At 42.8% G+C, this 24,457-nt stretch overlaps 2 protein-coding genes across 7 annotated transcripts in view; one reads left to right on the top strand and one right to left on the bottom strand.

Moving 5' to 3' along the window:
* Positions 1 to 1,924: 1,924 nt before the first annotated feature.
* Positions 1,925 to 10,134, bottom strand: LOC119382595 (ras-related protein Rab-30). The gene is made up of 5 exons (XM_037650364.2): positions 9,807 to 10,134; positions 9,582 to 9,680; positions 9,414 to 9,497; positions 6,983 to 7,166; positions 1,925 to 6,303 (listed from the first exon to the last, which is right to left on the bottom strand). Exons 2-5 carry the CDS (start codon positions 9,666 to 9,668, stop codon positions 6,032 to 6,034), a joined length of 627 nt encoding a protein of 208 aa, XP_037506292.1. The 5' UTR covers positions 9,669 to 9,680; positions 9,807 to 10,134; the 3' UTR covers positions 1,925 to 6,031.
* A 450-nt stretch (positions 10,135 to 10,584) lies between these two features.
* The window catches only part of LOC119382594 (pre-mRNA cleavage complex 2 protein Pcf11), a 52,125-nt gene continuing 38,252 nt past the window's right edge, over positions 10,585 to 24,457 (top strand). For 2 of the 6 annotated variants that reach the window (XM_037650361.2, XM_037650357.2), the window contains exons 1-11: positions 10,586 to 10,918; positions 11,977 to 12,102; positions 12,687 to 12,872; positions 14,017 to 14,100; positions 14,743 to 14,895; positions 15,961 to 15,990; positions 16,147 to 16,242; positions 16,544 to 17,223; positions 21,140 to 21,318; positions 22,625 to 22,718; positions 23,678 to 23,894. In XM_037650361.2, coding sequence (XP_037506289.1) covers positions 10,766 to 10,918; positions 11,977 to 12,102; positions 12,687 to 12,872; positions 14,017 to 14,100; positions 14,743 to 14,895; positions 15,961 to 15,990; positions 16,147 to 16,242; positions 16,544 to 17,223; positions 21,140 to 21,318; positions 22,625 to 22,718; positions 23,678 to 23,894 — 1,998 coding nt within the window. In that variant the 5' untranslated portion in view covers positions 10,586 to 10,765. Of the gene's footprint in view, positions 10,919 to 11,976; positions 12,103 to 12,686; positions 12,873 to 14,016; positions 14,101 to 14,742; positions 14,896 to 15,960; positions 15,991 to 16,146; positions 16,243 to 16,543; positions 17,224 to 21,139; positions 21,319 to 22,624; positions 22,719 to 23,677; positions 23,895 to 24,457 lie in introns of all 6 variants that reach the window. The other 4 variants (XM_037650362.2, XM_049412254.1, XM_037650363.2 and 1 more) reach the window with 4 other exon arrangements.

The following is a 24,457-nucleotide window of genomic DNA, read 5'->3' as shown; positions in this document are numbered from 1 at the left end:
ACACCAAAGCAGAAACATTTGTGGCAATTTCTTCTGACATTCTAAATTTGTGTTTGTAATTTACTCTGATAAAATACATATAGAGCAAAAGGTGAAGTTTAGACATATCCACGTACTGGCCATCATAGCAGTGGTGGATGTTGCACACACTAATGCTAGATTCCCTTCTAGAGTACGTGCTGCAAACCTCTCTGGTTTGCATTGCCCTATGTTAGCAGTAGTGTTTCATTAAATCCAGGGGGATTAGATTTATATCTTTTCACTGAAAATTTGACAAATTTTGGAAAACCTACGTACACAAAATGTGCATCTTAAAGTCCACAGCACTGGCGATGAAGAGTTCGTAAAAAAAAAAGGTTCTATGTTGCTTTGGCAATTTGCACAGTGTTTTGGCTGCTGCCAATGAAAACAGACAGCAAGGCACCAACGTTAGAAGCTGCAGACATCGGCCCACATTTTTTTTGTTACAATAACCAAATGTGAACTCCAGGGCTTGACGGAATCTCGTCTGGTCGGGAGGAGGCATTGTGGTTGGCATTTATTCCTTTTCTACAATAACCAAATGTGAGTACTATCGGTATTTATCGGTCTACCAAATGCACTAGAGAAATACTCATTTCAGCAGCCACAATTTTATATGGACCACACATGGTATCTTGGTGTAGAATTTAATAGGCTAACAAGTCATGAAAGCGAAAAATCACCAAGCACCCATGTTATAGTCATAAATGTAATGGTTTAAACAGTGTTCACAAAGGCAGAAATCTTTTTTAGTGAACCTACACGAAGGATAAAATTAAGGTGGAAAGCAGTAGAGAGAATAATATAGTTACGAAAAATACAGAATTGTGCGAGCTTTTCCGTGTAAAGGAACTTGGGAAGTCGCCAAAATGGACAATTTTCGAGGCTTTGAAAAAACTTACTGGCATTGGCTGCAATTTTGACTTGTACAGTCTCCTGTAGGTATAGGTCGACAAAAAATATGGAGCTCACTCAGACTCACTCATGAAATATAATTTGCCCTTAGGGCTCACTCGGATTCAGACTAGCCAAAATTTTCAACTGGACTCACTCGGACTCAGACTCGCTGAAATTTTTCTCAGCCGGACTTGCTCGGACTCACTCGCCAAAATATTGCTCAGACTCACTTAGACTCGCGGCTCTTATCCGAGTCTCAGTGAGTTGACTCACGAGTCTGTTAACTTATAATTGGCTTTTTTGACCCTGGTGTCAGTGCTCTTTAACATCAATATCTCGCATATTTGGTGCTCTACATGGCGCCTTTTGATAGTGGCGATTCATACGAGATATTTTTATCAAGAAGTTCCTGTGAAAGAGTTTGCGGAAGGGGGGGGGGGGTCAACCTGCCCCGCTCCCCCCTCCTTCTTAGTAACTCGCGCCTCCGATTAATAAATATTGAGCTGGCGTATGAACGCTAGTGCTTTGAAATATGTGCGAGTCGACGGGAGTATAAATGTGAGCTGACATAAGGCTGATAGTAATGATGAAGTTGTGCAGATAGAACCATAGGTCTGCAAAGAAGTGTGAAGCTCACTCAGACTCGCTCAAGAAATACATTTTGCGCTTAGGGCTCACTCGCACCCAGAGTTACCAAAACTTCTCTCTAACGGACTCACTCTGACTCAGACTCGCTAAAAGTTTTCTGAAGTGGACTCACTTGAACTAGAGCTCACCAAAATATTGCTCACCCGGACTCACTCAGACTCGCGGCTCGATCCGAGTCTGAGTGAGTCGACTCATGAGTGAGTTTGTCGACCTATGCCTGCAGGTACTGCTGAAAAAATGACGATTGGCTTGCATGTTTCAAATATATGCAATATGCTAAAGTAAAAGGAAAAACGTTAAGCCAGCAGGTTCATTTCTTTCAGCACAAGCTTAATTGAATGCAATAAGTTCAAGCACATAAGCGACTTAAAATATTTATTTCATCAAATAAAGTTCACAACTTCTGAAATAAATACAATAAACTTGGGTCACTAAATTGTTTCGTGGACAGTGCAGTGACGGTAGAGGCCAGGAAACCGAAAAGCGGCAAAAGGAACTATCTGATGGGGGGTGTCTATGTACATCACCGGCTAAAAAGTCTGCATGCAAGTGTGTGTTGAGAGCACAAAAAGAAAAGTTCGCTATTTCCATGCGCAGCAATCGGCTGTAGCTAAAACTTGCAAATATACAGACTCTTGTAGCACACACAGAACAGAAGCACTGCAGTACAATAATAAACGAGTAGCACTGACAAAGGAAGACGTCAAAAGTGTCTGTCTTGGTGGAAAAAAAAAAAGTATGCTGACAACAATGGAATGTACTTTTTCATAACGCTCGTAAAGGCGTTGAGCAAAGCTTGAAAGAAGATATTCAAGAACACCTACAACACATCTTTAACATGACCAGTCACCTATATTCTATGGTGCATTGGAAAATAGGGTAAGTATACGTCCACCAAAAAAAAAAAAAAAAAAAAAGAAATTTATGACTCTCAGACTGCTTGCAGGTAAGGGTTGATCTCAATAGCAAACAAGCTTTCAGTTTTGGACTGACAGCACTGAGCATGGTACAATTACCATAAAAGAATTAAAATGAGGCCATGAGTTACCATCATGGTAGCTCATTTCCTATTTTCTGACAAACACAACAAAAAGAAAAGATATCACAGCTGCCACACAGACTGTCATGTTCAAAGTCTTGTTACCGTTAATAAACTAATTCTGCTCGAGTGCCAAGCTCACTTGGCAAACAGAAGCACAGTTCACACTCTACACAGCCTTAACTAATGAATTATAACAATGAGTTCTAAGCAGCAGTACCACAGCAATGCATGGCAGGCAGCAGCTTATTAATAAGCGTGAAGATGCAAATAATTGATTAACCTCCTGAGCTCCAAAAACAAACTGGGGATAAGTAACCAGTTTTTCTCGTTGAATGCTGTGTTATCGAGTGCAATAGTCTCATTTTCAGCATTGTCATGCACATTGAGCAGGTAACAGTTTCCTCGTGCTCGTTAAAATAAAATCTATATTTCTTTAAACAGAGATGAGGGTGCATCATCATTTGTAGGGTTGCCATGTTGATGCTGAGTCCTGGATTTTCATGTACCTAGCAGCATTCGAAGCAAGATCCAGGTTTGGTTTGGGTCATGTGCAACGAGTGGTTTAGATCAAGTTAGGGTCAATTTTCGGATAAGACTATCTCAACACTGTGACTGAACTGCTTCCGCACATTTCATCATATGCACCTTAGTTAACATGCAGGAAGAGTATTTCATGCAACTGTTTGTAAGTTCCTTTTGAAAAAAATTGAATGCAATGTCTCAGGAGGTTAAACTGAGATTAAGGCAAATAAGGAATTTATAGTGCAATACTTCCTGTTTCATAACACAATCAAGCTGTGGTGTTATTTCATCGGCAATGCAAGAGATTTAGCAGAGTGCTCACACAGTTTGCTCCGGTTAGACTGGCATATGCTAGCAATTTCCGTACAAACGCGTAGCAGAACTGCTAACGCATGGGCATGCAACAGTTGTGTGAGCAGCAGAATGCTGAATGCATCTGTTGCTCCGCAACAAAGCCGATTCAGTAGAGCATGATGGTGAATCTATTTTAATCCTTCGTGGTGCGGCAGCTAAGCTGGTAGCACTTACGAAAAAAGGGATAACCATGCAGTCCCTGTACTGCCTAGGTCTGGAAAATCTCAGTGGAGCGGATGGTAAGCAGTGCTTTGCTAACTCTGTCGAGCAATGTCTCGGGAAAATGCAAACCTTCACTGTTTACAGCTCATGACTACCACAAGAAGAAAAGCTCTATTTTTGATTGACCTAAAAGTGGTCTTCTTTTCGAAATGTAAAGAAAAATGTCAACATTATACAGGCACAGTTCCTTCACACTCTCTCGCACTCTTCCATCTATTACTCAGTAAAAGTATGGACGTTCTGTTCCTACTGATCAGCTCATTAGGAGCCACTAAAGAAAAAAACCCTGCAGAATCCCTCAATGCTGTACCTTGGCTCAGGAGTGTTTGGCAGAGTTCCCATCTCTTTCGAACTTTGAAATGCCTTTTTCAAGTGTGTCCATCAACCTTCCGCATGTTCCTCGAGGACAGTCATCATAGAAAAGCACAAAACTATGCAGGTGTGAAAATCAACAGCAGAGCTGTTAAGGGACTACACATTTGTGCACACTCTGCATCTCCAGCATGCTCTCAATGCAACAACCTAAGTGATAAACTGAGCAGTTTTGTCTAAATAGGTAAAGGTAGCGATTACTCAAGCAGCCAACAAACTAAACAACAAGTCATAAAATGTGTGTGTGTGTGTGTACTGATTGATAGCAGCTCAAAAGCACTAAGTTCATTGGTGAAATCAAGGCTTTTCAGAGCAGCCACAAATCTTTAAAAATACAAAATAAAACCCAGGCCCCCAAAACAAAGAAACAAACAAGAAAACACACAACCTTTGATATAGAGTCATGTCAATGCAATAATGAAGCTTAAAGCTGCCAAATAAATCGGGAAATTATAGTCATCAGATCCTCTCATGAGTTCTCCCCAACATGGTGGGGTTCTGAGTGCACCAGCCCACATGATTTTGATGTGTTTGGGCCTGTGATGCATACACAACCAAGATATAATGCACAACTGGTCAATCAACAATGAGTGCTGATTTGATCTTGAAATGATAACTGAAAGAGTGACAACAACAAGAGAAAAAGAATCAACAGATACAGCACTGCGCTACATCCTTTGCCTCTCTCTCTCTCCTTTTTTTTTTTTCATCCACATTTTGAAACAAGTAAACTGGCTTCAACTTTCATATTGATCTTTAAGTTCCTTCATTCAACACAAACCAAAAAAAAAAAAAAAAAGCCAGCGTCTTACCTAACTTACGATGGTGATAGCAGGTCAAAGCACAGATATTGTGGGCGTAAATGTTAGAGTAACAAGAACTAATGTGACACGATGTCAAATGCTAACAAGGGAAATACGAAGGTGCTGAAAGCAGGTCAGGTAGCTACACTACACTGACAATGTGATGCCAAAAGAGTAAACTGTCATTCAATTAAGTGACCACTTTCTCAAATTCCTTCATCGCAATGATGCCTTCATTACAATCAAGCCAGCAAAAGTAAACAAACTAGTGCTCAAAGCAGAAAATTGCTGTAGGGATTTGAATGCAGCAAGTCGACGTTACAGGATCGCCTGTTCTTCAGAGACTGAAATAAAGGATCCTTGATGATCAAAACTAAAGAGCTGGCACCATGAAAGCCTCATGGGGGAGTCTACAGCAAAGGGTAAAAATGGAAGCAGGCCGACAAGAATCCTTTGTCGACTTTAAAACGCCTACGACACTACTTACACACTTTCGATATCGCAATGAGTGCACACATAAAGAGCAAAAACAGACGGGCGGCAGCACTAGCAAAATGGGAGAGTTGTGGCAGCATAGTCCCAACCTCAGGAGAGACTAGTGGCAACACATGCTGAAGGAGGCTGTCCAATGACCAGCGAGGCATTTGTCTCCCTCATTTGGTTACTAAAGGAAATCTAGGTGTCAGTTCAAAGAAGAATAAAAGGTACTACAATGGCTCTTTTTCAGTTTCACCAAGATAAGCTAGAACTTTAGTGACTATTCCTGAATGACCAGAAAAAAAAAAGTCATTTTAATGGTCCTTTGAAACTGTAAATCTTAAGACTGTCAGTAATTCATAGGTAAGCAAATGAGTGCCTGACCCTAACATTTCATGAAAACTGAAATGCAAGGTTTTTTTGAACCACCCAACAGATTCTAGACTCCTGTGTAGATCTCTTCAATGACACTCCTAGGAGTGATGTGTCCAAGCTTAGGTAAAATGACTTACAACTTGACACCGGAAAGTGGCTACCCTATACACATCCCTACTGCAGTCATTTGAGAGCCTCCAACATACACAGGTGCCAAACCACTGTCGAGCAAGTGGAACTACGTGCCCCAACACCAGGGCGGTTCCAGCACACCGGGTGCGTGTGTGACATGGGATGTTCATAACATACGGCAGCAAGCATGGTCCCCTTTGTCTCCTGCAGCTTCTTTCAAATCCGGCAATGAATCGCCAGTAGTTGACGGCCGTCCAGAGTATCGGGCGTGAGTGGCCTTTGCTTCGGCTGTCAGGCGCACAGCGATCTCAGTGAACAGCTTGTCCACGTTGTCAGCCTCCTTGGCCGATGTCTCCACAAAGTACATGTCACTCCGACGAGCAAACTCCTCACCAATGTGCGTTGGTATCTCCCGGTCTTCACGGTCAATCTTGTTCCCTAGCAATCACAGTGCAGGCATAAACCAACTGTTTCTTTGCAATCAGCAATTAGCAGATTCTCTTTTCAGCAGCTGTAAAAATTAAGCTGTTTCTCTTTCTGGGCACAAAAGCAACGAATAAGCATGCCTCTCATAAGTGTGCCCAGCGCAAAAGAACTTGGGTCAACCTGCATATAACTTAAACCAGTTTTCCAGGCTCATTTTGTCGGCAGTGGAAGCTACGTCTAGATGCATTTAACGTTGCATGAAAGATTAGGTGAAAGCTGCCCCACTAAGACTGTTTCATCCACTACTGATGTGTAGCAGGGACTTGGCAGATGCAAGTCTTTCCCAATGTGGCAATTAGAGTATGTGCAGAGTACCAGGCGATCACTTATAAGACTGAAGACCAAACGATATACTTCTTACAACCATACGAAATAATATAATTAGGGCCAGCTTAGCGATGAAGAGCTGCAACAGTAGCACCGATGTCACTATTAATGCACAGCTAAGGAAGTCTGTTTATTTTGCTTAAATATGTTTTTATATACCAAAGCAGATGCAATGTGGTAGATGAAGATATGTATAAAGAAATCGAATCAGGATAAACTTAGTATGAAAGGCTTTCTTGTTACAATATGGCAAATACATTAGAGATTAACATGCTAAAGAAATGACGATTGCATGCTGGCTTACCTACTAATGCCCGCAGGACTTTGGGGCTGGCATACTGTTCTATTTCTCTTAACCAGTCAGGCAAACAGTCAAACGTTGGCTGGCAGCTGATGTCGTAGACGAGAATGAGAGCATGTGCACTACGGTAGTAGCTTTGGGTGATTGAACGAAAACGTTCCTGTCCTGCTGTGTCCCATATCTGCAACTGTACATACATCATAATGTGTAAGTGCTATACTTGGTTAAAAGACATATTCAGGAATGAAAGATACCAGCAACACGCATGTACGGTACTCACGGATTGAAGCAGGACAATTAAGGGCTAAGTAACGAACATACTTTTGTTTCCAGCGTCTTCAGTTCGGGTCATATCGGCGTAATTTTGACTCGAATGCATATATCAGAGCCAACATTATCATTAGAGACCAGATTTGTCGCGACATGACATGGTTATGTCGAGCAGTTGCGCATACCAGTCGTTACATTAAAACATTTGATGTCACGTTTGAATTCGTGAGTACTGTACACTCTCCTCATACAACTATTGCACTGAAACAGACAAATGTGGTGTATTTACTCATGGCCCTAATTTACAAAACAGTGGTACTTTCCGAAGCCAAGAGCATCTTTCGTACTTCAGGCACTATACCAGCTGCACCTCATTGATTTGAACACACGATATGAATCTGATACCACAAAACTGATATTTCAGGAATTTCTCAGCTTTCATCAACTTTTGTATCTTGTGGCTTAGAAATACAGCTGCTAATAGTACCAAGAATGTGGCCTACTGTTTCAAATGCAACATATATTACTTGGAGATATACAGCACTCATCTATAAAGAGAGCTTCTGTATTTCTAATGCATTTAATAGAGAGGGTACCAGTGAAACTGTACAGCTAAAAGCAAAAAATAATTCTGTAAGTATGCTGTCAGTATAGATAAGTGAAAAGAAAAACAATTCTACAGATGTTGCTGAAAGAGACACCATAAAGTAACAAGCAAGTGCCCAGATCAATCCACAAAGCGATAGACAATCTATGAAGATGTAGTGAAAGGTTTGGAGTAGGCCTTTGTCTGTCACACCAACGAAATGCACAGCAAGTGTTCTGTCTAGCAACTAAGTTGGCAATGCGTCCACTCTGCGTGCATTGTGAATTACCTGGGAGTGGGCAAATGTGACTTTTACCATTGGTTTCAAATCTTATTCCGAAAATGCTCAATACCTACTCACAAGATGGTTTGTCGTTCTCTTCCTCGTTATGGCCATTGAATGGTGTTGTGCTAGCAGAACAATGCTGTTGTCAATATATGTCAACTCATCTAGCAACGAACAAATATTTGTCCCGTCTACTTTACCAGCATCCCTGAACATTTCGATGGCCCTAGTGCTACAGTGGAACAGATGAAACAAACATGCAAGCTATTTGTGGGAGTTTTGCACATCAGAACTTCTGCATGTCTCTCCTGTAGTCACTTCTCAAGCTGGGAAATTGAAGTCATAATTATCTACAGACAAAACTTACATCTTTGAAAGATGTATAATAGCAATGCAGCTTTAACCACCTGATAGCTGCTTCTCAAAGGTGGGCATAAAAGTCGAGATCATGAGACAGGAAATGGTGCCTTTAACCTCTGCTATATAAACTTCCTCACGGCAATGAACAGCACAGGCTTTCCCAATAATAATAACAATATATGGGGTTTTATGTGCCAAAACCACGATATCATTATGAGGCACACCGTAGTGGAAGGCTACAGAAATTTTGACCATCTAGTGCTATATAACATGCACTGACATCGCACAGTACACGGGCCTTTAGCATTTCGCCTCCATCGAAATGCGACCGCCGCGGCCGGGATCGAACCCGCGACCTTTGGGTCAGCAGTCGAGCACCATAACCACTGTTCCACCGAGGCGGACAAGAGGCTTTCCCAACAAATGTGAAACACACAAAAAGGGAAGTCAGTGAATGAGCTATCTGGAACATTACAGTGCTCTACAAAATGGTCTAATACTGCTAAAATCGGCACACTGATAGCGAATTGCACAGATGAGGCCACAGCAGTGACAGATTAAAAACTGCGATCTACAGCATACGCAAAAGATAAATGTGAGCGAGAACAATGAACCTTGGCAACGTTTCAGAGCAGGAGCTCAATAGCTACATTCCGATGGCATTCATCAGATGATTTTCTTTCTACAACTGCGCATTTCCTACTGCACATGCCGAAATATACACACACGCATATAAAAACAGCTGAGCGCTAATCGCCCCCCTCTAAGCGGATTAAGCGATATCGGCTATTTTCGAACATAAGCCGACTGTCGTGCTACAGAACGCGGTTGCATTGAACAAGTGAGCACTAGGTGAAACTGAAAAAGTGAACATGCGTGGTTCAACGCTCGCTCGCACGCTGACGGTACACCGAACAAGCAGGGCCTCTTACTTTCACTTTCTCGCCGTCCACTTCGACAGTTTTGATGAGAAAGTCGACACCAATGGTGGCCCCCTGACCCGGAGGAAATAGACCCTGAAAAGCAGCCAACAGGAACTCGTCAGACCAGCGGAAATTTCTGAACTGCGCAAAGCGTATAAACCAAGTCCATATGGTTACCTGCGTAAATCTCCGGACAAGGCATGTCTTCCCAACACCAGCGTTACCTATTAGCACGACTTTAAATAGAAACTTGTAATCTTCCATGATTCCCGACGTCTGCAAGCAAAAATGAACATTGCGATACCCGCGTTCATTTCTGAACGCCAAAAGCGGAACTAAATATATTCACTTCACATTCTGGAACGCCCGATCGAGTCTGAAACATCGGGAAAGACTACGTACCGGATATGGTCGCGTTTAGCGTACCCGCATTTTGAGAGTGCTTGCAGAATCGTGCTTCTGATGAGGAAGCAGCAGCGCAAGACGACGACGTACTATTTCGTTTCACATGATGGACGTTGGCTGCTCGCATGGAGTCACACGCGATTGCCTAATCGCTGCATAGTTTTTCGGGAGACAGAGGCCCGTGGTCTACTAGAGTACATGTAACGACGTAAACACAGAATGAAGCGGCCGATGTGTTGACTCAATTCAACAGCAAACCACGATATCACAACGCGACTTTCGGTGCTTTCAGTTCAGCACCCAAGCGCACGTATCGCTGCTCCGTGTATCGCTGCGATCCGCAAGGTGGAGCATTCGATCAGCTGATCTCGTTTGAGAGAGTGACGTTCAAAACCCTTTCAAGGCTCGTGCACAACTCTAGCAATACATAAACACGCAGCGAGATTTACGCCTTGAATGCTCCCAGATTTTGTCAGATGAAGGTGCGGTGTTCGCAGTCCACCTTTATAATTTCCAAATGAGCGAAAATGTGCGCACCGTCGTCAATGGAGTGTCCTCATTAATACTTCAAACATTTGAAAACTGGTACAAAAAATCGCACGTTTGAAATTTTATTTTCAGTAATTCTCAAGAATATTTATGCTACTTTTACTTCTAAATTATAAAACACCAAAAACGTTTATTTTTGAAAAAAAAACACTTGTATGCAGCGCCTCTACCGGCCAACAATTATTTTTCACGTTCGACAACAGGCCTGTAGCTTTTTTGTTTTATTTTCATTCCCATTGGTGTTGTGTGCGGCGGACGTTCGCGTTCGCCATTTTGTTTTAGTGAGGAGTGAAATCGCTTTATAATACTACCATGCATTGATTGCACAGCTTCGGCGACCCCCGTGTCGACATTGTGTACAGCCGCTTAAGTTGTAGCTAGCCCTTCTTTTTTAACCAATTCCAAATATGGAAGAAGACGTGTGCGAAGAGTACAAGTCGTCGCTGCTGGATCTCACATGCAACAGCAAGCCGCTCATCAATATGCTCACGATGTTGGCCGAAGAAAACGTCCAGCAAGCTCCGAGGATAGTGCGAACCATCGAAGAGCACTTGCAGAAGGTTCTCTTTGTTAAGATGTTTATTAGCGAATAACACTGCTACTGTCGAAATGGTATCGCCTTGCGTCTTGTTACGTATTGCACTGCGTGGAGGCCGCGATAGCACGTTACTCGTGCATGTTGTCATTACTTGTAGTCTTGTAAACAGCATCGTATTAATATCGCATAAAGGCCGAGCTTCAGTATCGTGTTTAACGTGCTCACAGGGGTAGTACTTCTTTCGAATGGCGACCAAGCGTTTGTGGCCTCATTTTTGTCCTCTTCGGCAAGGATCGGTTTGACCGCTTCCTCGGTGACTACGTCACCGTGAAGTCTTCACATCGATCTCGCGATCGAAAATTGGTCGAGGTAAGCAGTTTTCTGTGGTTCGTCGCGTCGTCGGTTGACGAAGAAGTAAGTCATCGCGGGCGATCCACAGCGTTCCAGCACTGCGTTTCAATCTGTCTTCGATCTAGGACGGCCCTCCAATTTCGGCACTGGATTCAAGGAAGCCTAACCGTCTTCGTCGTAACCGCTCAAGCCACGCGATACGGTTCAATGGGGCACGAAAGTAGAGCACCTGGGAACCGAAATGTGCTGCCAAGTGTGCCGTCGCATGTATCTCACTTGGAAGATCGCAGCAAGTTTTGCAATACGCTCAATAAACTGTTCAAGATGCATTGAATTCTTGTTCACTGCGCGTTTCTCTTTCATATATATATATATTTTTATTTCATTGTGCAAGTAAACTTGTCTGGGAGAATCCCAGCCTTGTACAACTCCTACTGCTCTGATGATAACCTCGTGTGCGTTCTGTAACTGTACAGTAAGCTTACAAAGTGCGACTAGTGCAACGCATGGTGCCGTTTTTGTTGACAAATAGCGCTGACCTTTGCCATTACTGCCAACCTGGGAGCCTGATAGTTTAAACGGGGGATCGCAGCGAGATAAGCTGTCGGCCGTTTTTTCCTCTGATATCCGTAAACGCGAATTTCGAAGTGTCTGTGCTTGTGAGGCTATTTGTGGTGAGTATTCTTTTTCAATCATCTTGTTTCTTCTAACATGAAGTTTCTCTTCTAGGTTCCCATAGAAATGAAGCTGCCTGTACTATACCTAATTGATTCCATTATGAAGAACGTTGGTGGTGACTATCGCGCCTTGTTCACACAAAACATCGTTTCCAACTTTTGCAACGTTTTTGAAAAGGTACATACTTTTCTTACTTTATTAGAGCAGTGCACATAAGACGTAAAACGCCGAATACCACTTGTAAGAAACAAATAGTTGACTTGGCAAGCAGGACACTGGCACTTGTAACACAAAAGGCCCTGTACAAGTGGTACATCTCGTTTTTAGGCTGTTGCTGTGTTGCATATTTGTCCACATGTGTTGCATGTGGTCCTTTCCTTGTCTCAATTTTTTGCACTAAATTCTATGATTTTTCACTTCATTTGCTTGAAATTACGGTTTGGTCACTGTGCCACAATTAAGGCGAATTATTTATCTAACTTAAATAATTAAGACTAATTTAACGAATTGCTGTAAGCCATGCTAACTTGTAGTTGAATGGTTGTTTCGGAGATTGCAGCAGCGAGATTGTCCAGCCAGTAAGTTGAACATGCTTCAGTGGCAGATCAGGTGCATTGATAGTGCAAGCAAATGTAGATCAATTTTAGTAGTTGAGCCTGGTTGCAGCTTTTCAGGAAGTTTCGAGTTTTTGCATCTTTTAATTCCTTTCAACATCGCCCGCTCGTTTTCATCAATGTGGTGATGCATACTCCTGTGTGTAGGGAGATGAGCGAATGCGTATGCAGCTCTTCAAGTTGCGCCAAACATGGGTGGACATTTTCCCGAACAAGAAGTTGTATGCCCTCGACACGCGGGTAAAACAGATGGACCCAGCCTGGCCAGTCATGGCAAAGGAACCCCAGCAAACGTCGATACATGTCAACCCCAAGTTTCTCGAAGCTAAAACGGTGAGGCTACTGTCTCGGTTGCTGTCTCAAGTCGTAACTGGTAATGTCTGCATCATGCTGGTAGCCATTCAGTACACTTGTGTGTGTTTTTTTGTGTTGGTGGCCGACACCATTTAGCTAGGCAACGTGCAGCAGATGATTGACGTGGACAATATTACAAACTGTATTGGCTCGCATTGCAGCACAAGCCAAAAAAAAAATGCAAAAGTAAAGCACTATAGTGAATTTTCTTGCTCCTGTAGTGCATGCTTACTACTATTGTTGAATGTAGTTGGTACGAAAGTTTGTTTCGAATAGTGTCAAGTCAGTTTTTAACCCTTGCAATTGATTTTAGTGTGAGGGACATGGAAATATATATGCCATAGTTGTTTTGCGTTCCAGTGGCCCTTGGCACCATTTGTGTGCCGCTTCCCATTTCATGTGTTTGATCTTCTTTTTCACTAAAATCAATTAGTTAGGTACCATTTGACTAAAGGGTTGTGTTTGATGTATGGCTTTGAGATGAGTTGCTGCTGGTTGACATTCAGCAAAGTCAAGAGCAGCAGGTACACATTTGTAGCTGCTGCCTATATGCTTTTTTTATGTGTGTGTCTGTTTTTTAAACTGTTTACATGATTGGCCTTGTAATGGACAGCTCCTTTTGAGCTCGAGTGTCTCCAAATCCAAAGTGAAGTTTGGGACCCTTTTGTGGGTGCTAGATGCTGCTAGCTTGTGGGTCGTGTGGTGCAATAGAATGGAATATAAACATGGTGTGAGTTTTCAGTGGGAATATTTAAGAATTCACCATTGGTGAAAACTAAGTTGTTCAGTGTGTGTTCTGGTTGTTCATGACCTTTCCTCCCTTGCCTTAACACCTTTGTTCTACTTCATGGAACATAAATTATTGCGGTTACAGTGTTTTTTTGGGTGACTTCAACTGGAAGCCTTGTTTGAAATGAGTAGTTGGCTTACGTAGTTATGAAATTGCCTCTGAGTCATCCTAAACTTACTGCACCTTATAGCTGTTCGCTGTCTTGTAGAGCAGACAGGTAATTAATGTGGAGCCTGGCACACTGTCACATATCATCAAAACATCATGCATCCATCACCTCATCTTATTTTTTGTTCGGACACATGAACTATGTTTTTTTTTTCTTTTCTGTAGAAAGGACAAGAGCAGGAGACAATGGAACAGCAAGCAGCTAAGCTTGCTAGTTTAAATGCACTTAACAAAGCAACAACTGAAAAGGTACTGCTTGGGGCCCTCTTGAGTGTGTCACATTCTACTCCTTCGCATTCTACTCAGTCGTGTTGGTGCTGTCTGCTGCTTTATTATATATGGACTACACTCCACCTCACTAATTCTGTGCAGTTTCAACAGCTGAGAATGCCAGAAGACAACTTGTGTGTAGTTGTGATGAACATGCACATTTGCACATATGGCGTTCTCTTCTGAGCATTGGTATTCCAGGTTCTGCATTAAACTGCATGTGTAAGTGTCAAAATTAAAAAAAAATGAATTGTTAATTTGAAGTCGACTGATAAGCATGAGTGTACCTAGGCCATGGCCAGCCATGTTTAATTTGAGAATGGGTGAAGTGTAGCTTTGCGTATTAGGGTACTGCATGGAATTAGTGATGTGGTTTGTGCTACCAATGTGGAGTGTGCAGAAAGGCTCCTTTTATATTTTGCATTGTGCAGTGGTAGTACTTGTTCTTGAGCCAAATGCTTGCAGTCTGTTTTGTATGGGTGCAGTTTAGTCGTTCGATGCTTATTGAACTTACAGTTTCATTTGTATTGATGCAGCTGAGTCTACTGAACAGATAATTTTGAGGGATGTGTATGTAGCCACGGCTACCCGTGTAACACTCTGTGGTGCTTCCTTTCCCAGATCCTAAATGCTGGTGTGCCTTCAACAGAAGGGGAACAAGTTCAGAGGTTGCTTCTGCAGAAGCAACAGGAGTTCATCTTCCTGCAAAGGCAGAAACTTCAACTCGAGTTGCAAATGCAGCAGCAACAACTGAGGCAGAAGCAAGAAGCTGAGGTAGCTAATTCTTTCAAACTTTCTCTCCATTTCATCCTGCCATCACCTCCCTTTTTTCAGTGCTGCACAAAATTTGTTTCCGTTAGCCACCTGCACATAACGCTGACTGCACTCGGTGATGGGTTGAGAATGTAGGAGAGGTTGTAAGTGGGTTGCAGCCTCTCTCTCTCTGCTCTTCGTGTCTCCAGGAAATAACTTCCTTACATATTGCGCAGGGGCACAGACCAGGTGCCCGGTGTTTTAACAACGGGGATACCAACGTGGGCTTGTCAGTTTGTCATCATGGTATGGCTTGTAGCATAGCTTGTTTCCTGTTGTACTATGGTGCAAGCCATTCAACAACAGGCACGTTGTCAGTCATAAACTTCTTTTATGAACTTTTCTGATACGCAAGCATGCTGACGAAGGCAAAGATGTGCATACAGCATAAACACGTCTGAAATTCAGGAGACTATGAAAGTAGGCATGGGATAATCCTGATAGCAACTCCTAAGAACATTGTGGTAGTTTTGGAGCACATGAGCAGCAGAGCGTTTGCAATAGCTCGGAATATGTGCCACAGGAACGAGATAATTAATCTGTGTGTAGTCATTGGTGCTGTCTGGCCGTTGGCAGCAATAAACGACCTCTCCTTCCACTGTTTAAAAGTGTGGCCTGGCTTGAGCAAGGGGAAGATGGGGCATAGATAGCTATGAGGTAAAAGAGTGCAAAAACCAGATGAGGTGATCTAATTATAAATGCATCTTCCCATTTCAATTGAAATGAAATGCAAAAATAACTCTGCCTATATTGAGGTGTGTATTAACAAACCCCAGGTGGTAAAAATCTCGATATTAATGCAGAGTTTTTCACAGCAGCATGCTTCATAATTGGCTTGTGGTTTTGTCGTATGAAACCCCGGTATAAAAATTCCTAAATTTTATTTCTTTCCTGTGAGAGGCATTGACTCTGCATTCTCGACCCTCTCACTGACTCTAGTAATTATGCCTGGGTAACTACGTCATTAAGGAAAGTTTGTTTTGTTTGCGCAGCGCGTTTCAATGCGGAAATATCCCTGATTTTCAGATAAGACTGGCTCTTCAGACTGGCTTCGAAGTGAGTCCTTGGCACGAAGAGAGCGTTCTTTTTCTGTGTGCTTCTTATATCTGCTGTTTATGGCTACAGCATTGTGTGTAACGCTCCGATTACGAGCCTGAGAGTTGAAGCTTAAATGTGGCTGCCTTTTTTTTCCTTTTGGTGCTGTTCTAATAGCAACTCCTGAAAAGCCTCAAGCCACCTTCCAGTGTGGCGACAACGCATGCGCCTACACCTGCTCCCGTTCCTGTTGGCGTGGCTGTTCGTCCACAGGTAAAAGAAAATGCTGCATGGATAGATTGTTGCTCAAGCTGCTTTGAACATTGTGTGGGGCATCTGTGGCGTGACTTTGTATGCGTTCTTAAAACGGATGGAGGCGGTTCGTTCTATCCAGCCGCACGCGATTGGGCAATGTAGGGCCGTGACGTCTGTCACGGTTGACATTGACCATATGCGTGCAGCTGGATAGAACGGACCGCCTCCGTGTGTTGTAAGAATGCGTACAAAATCGTGCCACTGGTCGCCTTGTCGCAAAGGGTCGGGGAAGAAGTAAACAAATGGTGCATTGTTGCAGATGCCACGACCACCACCGCCCATCGCAGCACGTGACCCCAGGCTACAGCAGCGCTCCGCGCCGTCAGCCGACATTCACAAACCTCCACCTGTTTCATCCGCACCATCCGTTCAGCTTGGGTCTGTCATCGTAGCTCCATCTCAGGGTACCGTTCAAAACACTGCATCCTCTGCACCAGCGACCGTTTCAGAGCAGGCATCTCCCGACAAACGCGGAAACAACAGGGTATCTGCCCGGGAGAAGCACGCCGCCATCAAGTCTCCGCCGAGAAAGTTCCGCATTCCAAAGACAAGCGACCGCAAGAAAGACGACGACGACGGCGGAAAAAACGGCGAAGTTGAGCCGTCTTCACCAACAAAGACATCGCCAAGCAAGTCGCGCAAGAGTGCAGAGGACAGGGACGAAAGACAGCAGCATGGCAGGGCTGGCAGTGTGGGGAAATCATCGTCATCATCGTCTTCATCGGGTTCTTCATCTCAGGGCAGGGGTGGGAAGAAAGGTCGTGGGAAGAACGGCAAGGGCAAAAGTGAAGAGAATGTGAGGCCTAATGGTGACGTTGAAATGATGGATGTGCTGCCGTCAGGTGATGTGGACATGCGTGTTCAGGTGGAGAAGAAGCGAGACGCTGTGGATACAACTCAGGAGGCTCCGCTGCACAAGAGGCAACGAGGCCATGCCGAGTGAGTGCGGAAAGCAGTTCACTTACTGTTACATTTATGTTTGTGAATGAGGGAGTGCTTGTGTGATTGTAGAACATCCTATTGTACTCGTGTCATCCTAGTATAATTGTGTACTCATGTGGATAATTTTTTTTTTACTTACCTAGGTTTTTTCATCATGTGAGCTATTTGAAAAGTTTAACAACTGTTAATGTCTGTTGCATATATTATTTTAAAAGAACCCGCCATGGTAATATAGTCACTAGCGCTGCTAAGCTTGATGGCATGGGCTCAGTACTTGTCCATGGCAACTATACTTCAATGGAAGCCAAGTGCAAAAGCGCTTCTGTACATAGATATAAGGTGTGCTTTAAAGAAACCAAGGTGGTTAAAATTAATCCAGAGTCGCCTATTGCATCATGACTCAATCATATTGTGGTATTGGAACTTAAAACCCCAGAATTTAGCTTCATTTATTTTCTTTTCTCTTATACTGCTTGATTATGCCTACTCCAAGTATTGGAGGGTGCTTACATGATATGTGTTCGTGAGCTTTCTTTTTCCTTCTTTCTAGCAGGCTAAACAAGCCCGCACACTCATTAGATAGTGTTTTGGTGAACATCTGAGCCTCACTAGAAGGGCTGGAGTGCCGGTTTATAAGATTAACTTTAAAGGCGTCATGAAGCACCCCTTGGGCTTGTTGAAAAAACACATCCTGCGGATAGCTGACACGGCTATGAACTGCTCTGCCAAATACTACAGTCGTGCGCGCCGCGTAAAGGCCACAAGCGGAGCGCGAAGTTGCCGTTTCCCCAGGCGCCCTCTTTTCAAACAGAGGCCGGTTCTCACTCTCGTCGGTGGGCGGGGCATCTGGCAGTTTACGTCGCAAGAGACATAGCATGCTTATTGGCCGATAGCCGACGTAAATCGAGAGCGGCGTTCGGATCAGATGCGCTTCTTGCCGCGGGGTGCCGCCACTTGCCGGCGCCGCACTCCTCAGCACACGGTAGCCGCACTCGCGCGAGCGAATCACAGCGGGAGAGCGATCGCGTTTCATGACGCGCGCTGACGTAACTTTTTTCCCCCGTGCCATCCCACCCTATGTAGCTTCCAGTGCGCTCGTCGGCACGAGAAAAGAGAGAAAGCGCTCGGAGCGTGCGCCAAACCCTAGTAACTCCGCTGATTCTTGACGGATTCGAGAAATTTTTGCGGCAATCGATTCAGGAGGCAGTAAACTCCGATACTGAGGTCATTACATCATTACTTGGAAAAGTGGTTCATGACCCCTTTAAGTAGTACTACTGTGGTCCTGGTGACTATTGGAAATATATTTGGGTCATGCTGTGGAAATAGCGTCTGTACGCACCATTGTATGCTGTGAGAACAGCCTAGGGATCTGTGCGAAATGCATGTGTGTCATTATGATTTTGCCTAGGGTTAGAAGGAAAAAAGAAAATTATGCAATAGGCAGGAGCCAAGGAGCAGATGCTGTGGCAAAGGAGCAACAAGCTCTTGCCTTTGATATGCGAGACAGCAGCAGATGAATTTTTTTCCGGAGTGGTAGTCGGGCCCTCTGGATTGGCGTGAACAGGACTCTTTACAACATTAATTTGTTTCTACCTTTCTACTAAGCTCTTGAAAAATATTTTTGTGAAACATCTGTTTGCATGGTTCATAGTGCATAACTAAGTTTTTTTATGAGACTTGGTAAGAGGCTTCTTATAGAGCAACTATCCACGGCTGTCCAATAAACGTTATTTCTTTCACTTATATTCTTTTGTACTTAAGGGGGGACCCTGCTTCGGAGACATTTCTTTGTTTTTGAGTACATTTTTATGAAACTTCCCCAGCTTATGTATTTTTATGTCCAGATTTCAAATATGCGATTATTTTTCTAGTACCATATGCTGTTTTCAAAATATCATATATTTGATATATATATTGTTGGGAGCAAGATTTATTTATAAATTGTGAGAGTTATAAAGCAAATCAGCATGTCACAATAAGCTGGAATGAATACTGTATGCAATAAAACAACAATGGATGTTCTAGGCCGATTTGAACAAAAGTCATGGTACGTTGAACACTTGGCAAGTGAGCGATGTCGAGCTCGGTCAAACTGGGATCAAGCTGGGAATGTTCAACATACTATAACTTTTGTTCAAATGGGCCTAGAACATCCATTTTTGTTTTATTGCATACGGTATTCATTCCAGGTCATTGTGATATGCTGATTTGCTTGATAACTCTCACAGTTTAGAAATAAAGCCTGCTCCTAACAATACGAAAACTATTTCATAGTTCCAAAACTACATATTTTATTAGAACAATAATTGCATGTTTGAAATCAGCACATAGAAATACATAAGCTGTGAAAGTTTCATAATGATATGCTCAAAAACAACAAACATGTTTCAGAAGCAGGGTCTCCCCTTAAACTGGCTGATGTTTTTTTTTTATCAACTGACTAGGATAATATTTAAGACATGCATTGTTCCTTCAATATGAAACTTTGACTTGTGCCATTCAACAGATTGTCACTAGAAAGCCAGCGGTAAGAGAAATTTTAAAATGCAATACAAGATGGCCCAATGTACAGAACATTGGGCTTGGGACACACCTGTAACACCATGTTCATGCAGGCCTTACAAGAAGGTGCAGTGTGTTTTCAGAATTGTGCGCTGAACCGACACTTTTACATCTTAATACCTTTGTCATAGTTTATTCAGTTGTTGAAATTCAAAATATGATGGCACCCAATCTGACTGGGCAAATACACATTCTAGAATGGGAAGTGAAGCACGAACGAATATAATGTAATTTCATGACACTTTGGCTCCGATACAGGGGCCTTTTCACAATTGTGAACTGATTAATGAAGTGAAATTTAATCGCGTTTCAGCTACCGCATGGAAAGCGGAATGCGTTTAGCATACATTTGACTAGTGCTATTTTGGTTGGGGCTTAAATTATCATTTTTGAACTGCCTGGTTTTATTGAAAAAAAGAAAATTCCATCTGACATCTCTTCAAAATGATGTAAATAATTTGAAATAAACAGCGCAATAAACACGCAACTAGCCCAGTCAGCTACTTTGTTAAGATATAAATAACTCTTGAATATCTTTCATGAAAGGTCTGACATAAAAAAGTCTACCCTGTCCACAGGGAACTAAAGCAGTGCTTTAAAACTAGTCACGAGAGCTCTGTATCATTCTTGTTCTGTTTGGAAGCTAGTGTGCCATATATAGGCGACAAATATTTCTTCAGAGAATTGTAATTTCTAGAAATGACTGTGGTGGAGTGGTTATGCTAGTTTTCCAGCATGTTTATTGGCATGCTTGAAATCTAGTAAAAAGTCAGTGTAGTGTAAACCCCGGCAGATTTCTGAATAAATATTACCATGAAACATTAACCTAGAATAGTTGCATCATAATAATATAATATGAGTGAGTGTATTTTTGTAATTGGCAAATTGAATCCTGGAAATTTCCTTGTGATTGTTTGAAATTATTTTGTTTAAAGATTCGTTTTTGCCTAATACAAAATATACTTCAATTGAATGCTTGTTTTCTTTTTTTGTGTGTGAAATCACTGAGAAATCAACTGATAGCTAAGGGCTGCAATTGGAGGCATTCAAGGGCAGTCTGCAAATGTGAAACTCTCAGTTGGCACTTGGCAAGTGGGAGGCCTGAAATCCGCCTCTTTCATTTTCCTGTGCTGCCCTCTGCCATCTTGGTAGGGGTTTGGTAGGGGCCGGGACAACCGGTATTGCCAGAAGCAAAGCCTCCGAGATGAAGAGACGTTTCGCGACTTTTCCGCTGGGGGAGAGCGCATGCACAGGCACATTGTGAAAAAGGCGGATTGTGAAGAGTGTTTTCTGTAGGTAGCTTCTGTGGCTAAATGTATATGTAAAGATTTGCTCTTATGTATCACAGGGAAGGCCTCACGGACTTTGACTATCGCAAGCCGCCTGATCGTCCAGGAGGCATTTCGAATGCCTCCCAGCGTGGCTGGGCACAGTACAAAGCCAAGCACCCAGATGAATTCAAGAGCCCACTTCGGCCTGCTCGAGAAAATATGGATGTCAGGGACGAAGACCTCCGGCAAATGCAGGGTGAGTCTTCAGTTTTCTAGCCGAGCCAAAAAGCTCTGACAGGTTTGACATAAGGAGAGTGATGTGTTGAAAATTGCTTTCAACCCTTCGTCATTACGATTTTTGAGGAGCAAAAATGTTATGCACCAGAGTTATAGTTCCCTGTATAGCATGGGTGGTCTTACAACATGTTGGTTGAACTTTTTGAGGTCTTCCGATAACTTTAGGGCATTGCATTGCTTCTTCTTGTGTAGTAGTTCATGTAGTTATAACTTGTGCTTTGGTGTAGTGATACAATAAAGTTTTAATGAGAAAAAAGCACTTTTGGACATATTCTGCCAATGTTAAAGTATGGTGTCATAGAAGGACAGGTGAAAAAAAAAAGGAAGAATGTTTTTCTCTCTATGGTGTCCTACATGCACAAACTCTCAGATAGGCTGTGTGTTCTTTTGACACCTAGAGGGATGTTTTAATATCTTGAATGTCAATTTTGTTTGTTGTTTTTTGAAGGAAAGCACTTTTGACATCTGTTATTTTGTTTGTTGTCATGTAAAAGCAATTGTGGTAATGGTACTTTTGTGCAACAAGATTGCATATATCTTCACGAATCTACGTACGAAAACTGTAGCAGAACTGGAAGATTTTGGGCGTGCACTATACCATTTGTGCAACTGAAAGATGTGAACCAAAATAAAGCTTGTGATATTATACTAGCAGTGTTTTGCTGCCAATGCAACATCGTTATATTGAGGTTCAAAATACTGGAGCATACCTTGCGTTCTCCACTTAATCCTTGTTGTACTCTTCCCTTTTGTTTCCTGTTTAGTTTTTTTTGAAGCCGCAAGTTTAAAATGTAAGTTGAACCTTTTGTTACAGAATGTGCAGAACTCCTTAATTTACTATTTACTAGCACCGCGGCAAATGTAGCCAAAGCTTTTGATTCTTCCTCCTTGTTATTTCGGCAACTGTCAGTTTAATACATCTGTAGTGTGTCTAAAGGGTCATTGTTGCTGAACTTTTCATTTTTTGTTTGCTACTGACTTTTACACATAATGACTGTCTCTTACTTCCGCCTCAACTTTTTGTATTGGTTTCTTGAAGAACTTCAAGATTTGTTACATCACCAGCCCTATCTGTAGTCTTGCCAGCTGTGGACACAAGCTGCTTCAGAGACATTCGCAATTCCTTGGCTTGTCACTTTATTCAGTACCTTCTGCGTCTTTCTGCTTCTTGGAGTTTTGGAGTAAAGGAACACGTTCTAATGTTGGGGTTGGTGTTGTGCTCGTTCACCCCCTAACTGGTGCTGTCGCCTCGTGCATCATTGTAGATTCCATGGGGAGGGGTGGCTACCGTGGACCTGTGCAACCCTCCGTTGACCGTTTTGGCAGACCTGTGCTCCGGAAGCTCTTGACTGACCCAAGGTAAGAGCCAAGAATCATTTATTAAGGACAGCTTTCTTTTCTTTTTTTGCAAGTGCTGCTGCGCACATATGTTCGCCTCTTTATTTTTAAAATGACGACGTCTTCTTGGGCACATTTCAGGCACTAAACTAGAACACAGCTATGAATGCGCCAGGGGGTGGCACACTGGGCCTGTGCCCCCCTCCCCCTCCCCTGAAAAAAATTTCTGCCTACGTCGCTGGCGCCAGGCTGTACGGTGACAACTCATTGTCAGTTCGGGTATTGTTTTATAAAAGGGCCCTGTGCACAGAATCAGTGTTTTTCAAAACGCAGATTGTGGAACCCTCAAAAAGGTTCCAAGGGGGTCAGTGCTCTCTGTTTTATAAATAAAGCACAATTCATAGCATTGATCTGTAAAACTTACAAGGCATTACTGACAATACATTCGTTGTCACCTATCTGTGTTAAAGCCACATGTGCTGTTCTCATTTACATAATAATAATAAAAACAGGGTTTGGTCCTCTACTGCCCTGATGTCATTGACATTGCTTGTGACAGGAATCATTATTTTGCCAATTGACCCCAATTTGGGGAAATGTGTTACCATGGGAGGACTCTTACATTTGGGTTTGAACTTCTTGGGTGTTATCCATACATGAGATTAAAGTAAATAAATTTATGAAGCTTTGAAAAACAGAACTCATTGTTGCCACAAGGGTAGGAATTAGGCCTTGATGGTAATGCGGGATAGCAACAATTTTTAAGTGCTGGGCGCACTCGGTGCTGCACACGCAGTGCTTAAATTTGCAATTTTTGCGATGATATGTACAATAATCTTGGAAAACCTCTATTTATCTTTGCTATCTCATCTGTGGTTGCTTGCACTGAACTGTAGAAGGTACATAAATAGCTTGAGAGTCGGTTACGGGATCTGGAGTAGTGGGGTGCGTGCAGTGTTAGAGTGTCAGCCTTGTTTCAGGTTTCGCACCCACGTGGGCCCATCGGGCAACAATGACATGAGCCTTCAGCAGCAGCAGCAGATGTACGAGATGTTGGCCGATCCCGACGTGTTCCTACAGCAGACGGATGAGCAGATGCGGGCAGGACGCCTCAACCCCGACTTGCATCGGGAGCTGAAAGCCGAGCTGGAGAAAATCTCCCAGTTTCGCAAGTCGCAGCCGCAGTCGCCCATCGTGGTGAGTGCTCTTCTTTACTCCCCTGAGTGCTTTTGCACGAGGCAGACTACTCAATCATTGGAGTGTGTTTGAAGGAAGAGAATGTTGCATTTTTAGTCTCTTTGAAGCGTTGGCTGCCACATCATATCTTTGTTTTTGTTACATTATTGCATTTAAAAGAATGTTACAACAAAGCTTTATATAACTAGACCATCCGTAACTTCACGAACAGTTAGCTACTCAACAATTGCCTACTCAGCAGAAAACTATCATCATTAAAATATGCAACAAATATGCATCATTGCAAACATATGCAATAGTACTTCCATTCTTGAAGAAAAGAAGGTGACTTTTAAGGGCTCGATTTTCTTTGTTAGACACAATATTAATGAGAACTAACAGACAATAATGCCAAGGAAAGTATAGGGGGTGTTATTTGTAGTAATTAGGATATCAATGTGAAGAAAGTGAAGTGGACGAAAAGATAACTTACTGCCGGCAGGGACCGAACCTGCGACCTTCGAATAACGCGTCCGATGCTCTACCACTGAGCTACGGCGGCGGTCGTCCTCTCGTCCACTTTA

This window comes from Rhipicephalus sanguineus, chromosome 2, assembly GCF_013339695.2.
Source record: "Rhipicephalus sanguineus isolate Rsan-2018 chromosome 2, BIME_Rsan_1.4, whole genome shotgun sequence".
Lineage (NCBI taxonomy): Eukaryota > Metazoa > Arthropoda > Arachnida > Ixodida > Ixodidae > Rhipicephalus > Rhipicephalus sanguineus.
Note: the sequence above shows the minus strand (reverse complement) of the source record. Positions and strands in the feature narration are given on the sequence as shown.